General features: G+C 40.6%; 1 protein-coding gene across 2 annotated transcripts; it reads left to right on the top strand.

The window, feature by feature from the left end:
* The first annotated feature begins 1,202 nt into the window (after positions 1–1,202).
* On the top strand, positions 1,203–8,521 carry LOC133547614 (gastrula zinc finger protein XlCGF57.1-like). 2 transcript variants are annotated; one of them, XM_061893225.1, is made up of 2 exons: positions 1,203–1,702; positions 7,145–8,518. In XM_061893225.1, exons 1-2 carry the CDS (start codon positions 1,516–1,518, stop codon positions 8,248–8,250), a joined length of 1,293 nt encoding a protein of 430 aa, XP_061749209.1. In that variant the 5' UTR covers positions 1,203–1,515; the 3' UTR covers positions 8,251–8,518. The 2 variants fall into 2 exon arrangements, with proteins under 2 accessions (XP_061749209.1, XP_061749210.1); XM_061893226.1 differs by lacking the exon at positions 1,203–1,702 and adding an exon at positions 4,909–6,584 and having other exon boundaries at positions 7,145–8,521.
* Positions 8,522–8,686: the final 165 nt, after the last annotated feature.

Raw genomic sequence — 8,686 nt, 5'->3', positions numbered from 1 at the left:
CTTGGTCATTTATTAAATAATTGATTGAGGATGAAAAACTTATTGGGGTGTTACCATTTAGTGGTCAATTGTATGGAATATGTACTGTACTGTGCTATCTACTAATACAAGTTTCAATCAATCAATCAATCAATCAATCAATCAAATCAATGAATGCCTACTGAAGCTATGGTGCTGTTAAGTTATTGTGGCTCGATGTGCCATTTTTAATTGTATTTTAATGTACTATTATTTAATATATAATATTGTTTTAGTTGCTTAAGAGATATTCCTGGCTCTGAATTTGCTCATTGCTATTTTTATGTTTTTGTGCATTATTTGTTGCCGTCATAATTAAACAAACAGGTTACTCATCAGTTACTCAGTACTTGAGTAGTTTTTTTCACAACATACTTTTTACTTTTACTCAAGTAAATATTTGGGTGACTACTCCTTACTTTTACTTGAGTAATAAATCTCTAAAGTAACAGTACTCTTACTTGAGTACAATTTCTGGCTACTCTACCCACCTCTGGTGGTAAAATTTCTCTGGGTTCCTGCTCATGTAGGAGTTGAGGGAAATGAGTTAGCTGATAGATACGCAAAACAAGCAAGCACTAAAACAGAAGTAAACATGGAGATAAAGCACAGTAAAGAAGAAGTGAAGAGCATCATTAAGATAGAACACAATAAAAAGTGGCAGGATAATTGGAATAAGGAAACAAAAGGTAGAGAGTTTTACAAAGTCCAGAGGAGAGTAGGTGTAATGAGAGGAGGAATAGAAATAGGAAAGAAGAAGACATTATTACTAGAATGAGATTAGGACATACTTATCTAAATAGTTCACTAAAATTGATAGGCAAACATAATACAGGGCTGTGTGATTTTTGCCATCAAATAGAGAATGTTGACCATGTTTTAATACAATGTAGGAAATACAATAGAGAAAGAGAAATACTGGAAAATAAGTTAGCAAAAGAAAATATTAGGTTAGAAGTGGGAAGTATATTAGGATTGCATTCAGAACACATAGGATATAAAGCAATATAAACATATTTAAAAAACACTGGGTTGAATAAAAGAATATAGAGTAGGGATCCACCTCGGTCCAAACTCCATTACAGTAGGTGGCGCTAATGCACACCACAAGGTTGCTTGCCAACCGACATAAAAAAAAACAAAAGAAGAAGAAGATGTATGCTTCGTTCAATCGAACGAATCGTTCGCGACCGACACAACGCTAGCACATCGACGCAGAAAGCCGCGAGCAGGACGCTAATAAGTCAGTCTTATTATTTGTTCTCCAGTTTGAAATATTTACGTCGTATAAAACACATATTTTATTCTTTAGTTAAGGATAAAGTGGTCTGGATGCGCTAGAAGCACTGTGCCGCTTCTCGTGCTATCTTTGCTTGTTAGTTAGCTTAGCTGGCTAGTTAGCTTAGCTTGTTAGCTGCTAACAGAAGACACAGAAGTTATCAACACATCGCTAAGTAGAGATCAAGTGTGAGAGTAAAGTGTTGTGATTGTGTGAAAATGTCTACATTACAAATGTTGAGAGCGTTGGTGGATCAGCGACTAACTGCTGCCGTTGAAGAAATATTTGTAGTGTTAGAAAGAACGATAGCAGAATACCAGGCGGAACTTTCTAGAACAAAAGAGGAAAACTATCAACTACTGGACGCTGTTTTCAAGAAACCTCAAGTTGTGTCACACAGAACAGGTTTGTTGACTTCTTACTCTCACATCTTTACTAACTTTATATTTGATTGTTAACAAGACAATGACATTTATTATGTGAGTGGAGTAGCCTTGTCAAGTGAAAGTAAACAATCCGGCATGCAAATGAAAGAAGATTCATGGAACAGAGTATTGTAACTAAAGAAGATCATGGGTAATCAACAGAAAACATTCCTAGGTTTTGTTACAGAGGTAGTCAGCAAATCATAATGACAGCAAGCACTAAAGTGTCCGTTCGCAACTTGCTTAAAATTACTTTCTTTTTTTTTTTCTACAAAAAAATATAACTAGATTATCACTGACTTGCTTATGTTACTATTCGTGGTTTAACAGAATGTATACATATTTTTAAATGTCCATTATCTTTCACAATGACTAACTGAGAAAGGCTCCGGCGACCCCGAAAGGGAGAAGCGGTAGAAAATGGATGGATTGATAATTATATAGAATAAAAATGGTTGGGAATTAGTGCATGCTAGTCACTTACTGCTGTCTCGTACACACACTGGGAGCGTGTGCACGTACACAGAAACAGTTCGAGAGAAGCAACTAACACTTTGCAGTCATGTTGTTGTTATCATGATAGAATATACTTTCAGTGATAACTAGGGATGTACGCTTTGCTTTTTCACTCGGGCACTGGTGCTATTAAATGAAAACATTTAGTAAGTAACTCAGAAAAAAAATTGAAGTAATATGAAGTGTTCTAAATATTAATTATAATATCAGCACTCAAACAACAATATACAGTAACACACATGTGCACTCATACTAATAAGACCTCATTCAGCTTTTTATAGCCAAGTAATACTATAAAAGTATAGTCCAGTAGCATGTATCAGTAACATAACATGACTGACAGCACATGCATGTCCATTACTGATCATAATGCCACGCATACACATGCCAGAATGAGAAGTGACACTGATAGGTTTTCAATGGAGTCAGTCCCCAGGAACGGGGATTTGTTTAAAGTCTGTAAAAAATCGGATAATGTTAACACAAGGTCTAAAGGGCAAATATTTATCCATGAAAGCAGAATATGGCTTTTAGCACAAAATGATGTAACTCCACACATACGTAACATGTACACGCACATTAGCTTTGTGTGTTGACCTAACGCAGGAGTCGGCAACCTTCAGCATACAAAGAGACATTTTAGCCTGTTTCCCCCAAATAAAACCCACCTAGAGCCACAAACTCTGTTAGATTCCTAAAACGATGATAACACCACTTATAGTTGTGTTACACGTGTGCTATAGGATTTATGAAATCAAACACTTATTTGATTTATCTCTGGGTATAACAAAGCAAATCATCAAATTATTTTGAATATTAGAAACAAAATACACTCTTCCTTCCTTTAATAATTAATTGAAATTAAAAAATCAACTCATTCCAATGTTCTGAAGGCATAAAACTGTGGATTATTCATTTGACTAAAAACAACTACTTGGTCATCAATAAAAACAGCAAATTAATAAAAATGTAAGTAAATAAAATATCTATCTTTGTTGATCCGTCCATTGCTAGGGGTTGACCGCTAAAAACAATTTAATTGCATGGCAGCAAGAGATGTCGCATAAGGGCTGTGACATACATTTACATCCACAATATATTCACATGGGTTTTATTTTCCTATGACAAGATCCCAGAACTCTCCAAAATTACAACTGTAAAATTCAAATGAACTAACTAAATAAAATGAAATATAATAGATCAAGTAACCATTATTTGTTGACATTCGGTTTCAAAGCCGAAGGGAGCCAGGGAGGCATGAAAGAACCTCATGTGGCTCCAGAGCCGCGGGTTGAAGACCCCTGATCTAACGCTAGCTATCATTGAATATAGATTCAATATAATAAGATAGTGTAAGTCAGTGTTTTTCAACCTTTTTTGAGCCAAGGCACAATTTTTGTGTTGAAAATATCTGGAGGCACACCACCAGCAGAAATCATTAAAAAATAAACCTCAGTTGACAATAAAAAGTCGTCACAATTGTTGGATATGACTTTAAAGCATAACCAAGCATGCATCAATATAGTTCTTGTCTCAAAGTAGGTGTACCTGTCACACCGTGCCGTGACTTATTCTGAGTTTTTTTTGCTGTTTTCCTGTGTGTAGTGTTTTAGTTCTTGTCTTGCGCTCCTATTTTGGTGTCTTTTTCTCTTTTTTTGGTATTTTCCTGTAGCAGTTTCATGTCATCCTTTGAGCGATATTTCCCGCATCTACTTTGTTTTAGCAATCAAGAATATTTTTTTTTTCTTTCTTTGTGGGGACATTGTTGATTGTCATGTCATGTTGGGATGTACATTGTGGGCGCCGTCTTTGTTCCACAGTAAGTCTTTGCTGTTGTCCAGCATTCTGTTTTTGTTTGTTTTGTAGCCAGTTCAGTTTTAGCTTTGTTCTGAATAGCCATCCCCTAGCTTCAATGCCTTTTCTTAGGGGCACTCACCTTTTGTTTATTCTGGGTTTAAGCATTAGGTACCTTTTGACCTGCAAGCTGCCTTCTCGCGGTTCCCGACATCTACAAAGCAATTAGCAACCAGCTGCCACCTACTGATATGGAAGAGTATTACACGGTTACTCTGCCGAGCTCTAGATTTCAGACACTCAACAACAACACATCATTTGCAGACTATAATTACTGCTTTGCAAAAAATATTTTTAACCCAAATACGTGAAATTAGATCATCTCCCACGGCACAGCAGACTGTATCTCACGGCACAGTGGTTGAAAAACACTCGTGTAAGTAATATAGATGCTAAAATGTTCTGTTAAACCACAAATGGTAACATCTATCCTTTGATGTTCTGTGTGTGTGTGTGTGTGCGTGCGTGCGTGCGTGCGTGCGTGCGTGCGTGCGTGTGTGTGTGTGTGTGTGTGTGTGTGTGTGTGTGTGTGTGCGTGCGCGTGGGCGTGTAAGTCAACATTGAAGAGTTATGACATGATGGTGTTGTTACAGTGTACAAACCCCGTTTCCATATGAGTTGGGAAATTGTGTTGGATGTAAATATAAACGGAATACAATGATTTGCAAATCCTTTTAAACCAATATTCAATTGAATATGCTACAAAGACAAGATGTTTGATGTTCACACTCACAAACTTTATTTTTTTTTTGCAAATAATAATTAACTTAAAATTTCATGGCTGCAACACGTGCCAAAGTAGTTGGGAAAGGGCATGTTCACCACTGTGTTACATCACCTTTTCTTTTAACAACACTCATGGTTCTCGAGCTGGAAGAATCCTCAGATCCTACAGTGAGGAATGCACAGGTACCAATCCGAACAGGCCGGAAGTGGCAAGCAGGGCCAGAGGTTGCCAAAGCCATTGGCAGGCTCCAACACCAGGAGATAGTTGGCAGGGTGCAAGTAGGAAGAGCGGGGCTTGGCTGGGGAGATTCTCCACGCCTTTGGTCCAAGGCCACAAAGAGGGAACGCAGAGCCATGGTTGTGGAGGAGGTCTCAAGGGCGAACCAGGAGCAATATACCATCAAGGCCGTGTCTCAAGGTCGCCAAGGAAGATGGACCACTTGGGAAGGTACCCTTAGCAGACCCATCAGCTGGGCCGACCTATGGAAGATGCCCCAAGCCAGACTCAGCTTCCTACTCAGGGCAACTTATGACACCTTGCCATGCCCCAGAAACCTCCACCAGTGGTACGGCCAGGAGGAGAGCTGTCCCCTGTGTGGTGCTCCCAATGCCAGCCTGCAGCACTTGCTATCAAGCTGCAAGATCGGGCTGACACAGGGTCGCTTCAGATGGCGACATGATCAAGTCCTGATGAAACTGGCAGAAATCCTGGAGAGCAGTAGACGAGAGGCCAACAGCCAACCCATAGCCAAACAACATTCTGTCATGTTTGTGAGGCCAGGGGAAGGCAAAGGAGACACCAGCCGAAGAGGCCCCCGCAGTGTCCTCTCTCTGGCAAGGGACTGGAGTATGAGGGCTGACATTGGCAAACAGCTCCAATTCCCCCGTGAGATCACCACCACTTCACTCCGCCCAGACATTGTGCTGTGGTCTGCTGTTACCAAGTCTGCCATGCTGGTTGAGCTTACCATCCCCTGGGAGGAGGGAATCCAGGCAGCATACGAGCGCAAAGCAGCCAAGTATGCAGATCTGGCTGCTGAGTGCAGAGAGGCAGGCTGGTCCACTACCATCTACCCTGTGGAAGTAGGCTGTCGGGGCTTCGTCGGTACATCAACCATAAGGCTGCTCCGAGATGTGGGATTGACTGGGGCTAAGCTCCGAAGGGAAACAAAGGCCCTTGCTGAGGAAGCAGAAAAGGGAAGTTTCTGGTTGTGGCTGAGGAGGAGAGATAAGTACTGGGGGTCGAGGCAATAAGATGGGTCAGCTGCAGGGGGTGGCAGGGAGACGTCCCTGCCACCGCTCCGCCACCAGGAGGCGTTCCGGGGTTAAAGAGAGCGAAACTCCTATGAGCGGTGGTCCCCGGCTGATGACCCTGCAGCTGACCCAAGGCGCTGTAGGAGGCGCGTCAGGCATACTTGCCCAGCAGAAACAACACCATATCTGTACAATCAATCTGCTTTGCAAAAAATATTTTTAACCCAAATACGTGAAATTAGATAATCTCCCACGGCACAGCAGACTGTATCTCACGGCACAGTGGTTGAAAAACACTCGTGTAAGTAATATAGATGCTGCCGTGTGTGTCTTTCTCTCTCCGTCACTCTCATCATCTTTCCCCTCAAGATCTCCAACGCTGCTGATAAAGGGAACAGGTGATTGGATCACTCGCTCCAGCTGAGGTATCTGCTCACCTGTATGCTGCTTCCTGGCCGGCCCCTGCACACGCCCCGCCCGCAGGGAACGCGTAGGCCACGCCCCTCTCCACAGTTATATTATTCTTTTATTTTTCCATATTTAACATATTGTGTTGAAGTTTGTGGAAATGTTTACAGCAACAGTCTTCCAGCTTGTATTCTTAGGTTATTTCAATTAAGAGGAGAAAACTATCATTTACGGGGGATATTGATTTTTGAAATAGGTAAAGTAAGAAGGAATACAAAATACAAATGGATCACAGTTTTAGGAGTTAAGTGGTGGAACAAGCTCAGTGATGAGTTGAAGACATGTAGTTCTCTCACTGGGTCCATGTGTACACTCTCAGTTACATTAACACTGACATTATACATGTGGGCCAATAGATAGAAATGCTGTTAAATGTAGCTTTGATGTGGCAAGCTACTTTTGCAGTGTAGCGTGTAGTGTAGCTTGCTACAATTCTCTGAGGATAGCTTAGCTACATTTAATGGAGAGTAACTTGTAGCTTAGCTTACTACATTTTCCAGGTCGCTTGCCCATCACTGTCTGTTTGGCCTAGCTCACATGTGAATAGTTTGAATACTGCAAACTTCAATACAGTAACACCTCATTTGTGTTTTATGTTCTGCAGACGTCCAGCAGGTGTCAGCAGAGAGTCATGAAGAGATTCCCTCCAAGCAGCAGGAGTGGAGCTCCAGTGTGGGACAGAAGGAGCTACAGGCCCCCTCCCACATTAAAGAGGAAGAGGAGGAACTGTCGAAGCAGCTTCAAAGGGTGGAGGAGGCTAATGATGAAGATGAAGCTCAGTCCTTACAGCTTCATCACAGTCAAAGTGAGGAGAACAGAGGGGCGGAGCTTGTAAGTCAACACATCACAGAAGCTGATGGAGAGCATTGTGAAGATATAAAGTCAGAACCAGACAGCATCTTTGCTCCACTGTCAGACATGGACCACATGATGTCACACTCTTCTGATCACAGTGACCACATCCAAAAACCTTTGGAGAGTAAAAATGACTCCAAAGGTGATACGAGACATCACACTAACAACAAACACTTTGACTGCTCTCAATGTGGGAAATCATTTAAAAGAAAGACTGATTTTACAAGACACAAGAGAATACATACTGGAGAGAAACCTTTTACTTGCTCTGTTTGTAAAAAAAGTTTCTCCACAAAGCAACACATGACCACACACATGAGAACACACACTGGAGAGAAACATTTTACTTGCTCTGTTTGTAAGAAGAGTTTCTCCATTAAGTCTGCCATGACCAGACACATGAGAACACACACTGGAGAGAAACCTTTTCCTTGCTCTGTTTGTAAGAAGAGTTTCTCCAGAAAGCAACACATGACCACCCACATGAGAAGACACACTGGGGAGAAACCTTTTCCATGCTCAGTGTGTCCCAAAAGATTCTCCATAAATGAGCAAATGAAAAGACACATGAGAACACACACTGGAGAGAAACCTTTTACTTGCTCTCTTTGTAAGAAGAGGTTTTCCAGAAAGCTTAACATGTCCACGCACATGAGAACACATACTGGAGAGAAACCATTTACTTGCCCTGTTTGTAAGAAGAGTTTCTCCACAAAGCTTGTCATGACCAGACACATGAGAACACACACTGGAGAGAAACCGTTTAGTTGCACTGTGTGCGATAAAACATTCAGGGTTAAGTATCAGGTCAGTAAACACAAGTGTGTAACAGTCATGGAAGCTGCAGGGATTTAAAAACACTTAAACAGTGATTGTGCTAAATGTACTTTAAAACACAGCATGTTTAATATGAATGAATATTTGATGTTGTATGTAGTGCTTCTCATCTTCTACTGTTATTCTATGTTGTTCTGGAATTACTTTTAAGTTGTGTGCATTTATTGAATATCATGTATGTAGCTACTATTTTATTTCATTTTCTCATTGTTAAAGAGAGAACTTCTTATTATTTACAGTTGTTTTTTGTTCACACATTTTCTTCCATTGCATTTTTATTGATGTTATTATCCAATTAAAAGAATGAATGAATAAAATTGTTAACAAAATGTGGACTGAGCAGCATTATTACATCATGGATGTTAACTCCTGCAAAACATCAACAAAGAAGAAAAAGGCTGAAGTTAGCAACACATCACTGAACTTTAGAGCCATCGTGAGTGGAGTTGCTTGT

This window comes from Nerophis ophidion, unplaced genomic scaffold (assembly GCF_033978795.1).
Source record: "Nerophis ophidion isolate RoL-2023_Sa unplaced genomic scaffold, RoL_Noph_v1.0 HiC_scaffold_136, whole genome shotgun sequence".
NCBI classification, from domain to species: domain Eukaryota; kingdom Metazoa; phylum Chordata; class Actinopteri; order Syngnathiformes; family Syngnathidae; genus Nerophis; species Nerophis ophidion.
This window is presented reverse-complemented; position numbering and strand designations above follow the sequence as displayed.

Excerpts from the sequence above, each read along its gene's own strand:
- LOC133547614 (XM_061893225.1), top strand. The coding sequence starts at position 1,516 with ATGTCTACATTACAAATGTTGAGAGCGTTGGTGGATCAGCGACTAACT. Across the intron at positions 1,703-7,144 it reads AGTTGTGTCACACAGAACAG|ACGTCCAGCAGGTGTCAGCA; the intron begins GTTTGTTGACTT and ends TATGTTCTGCAG.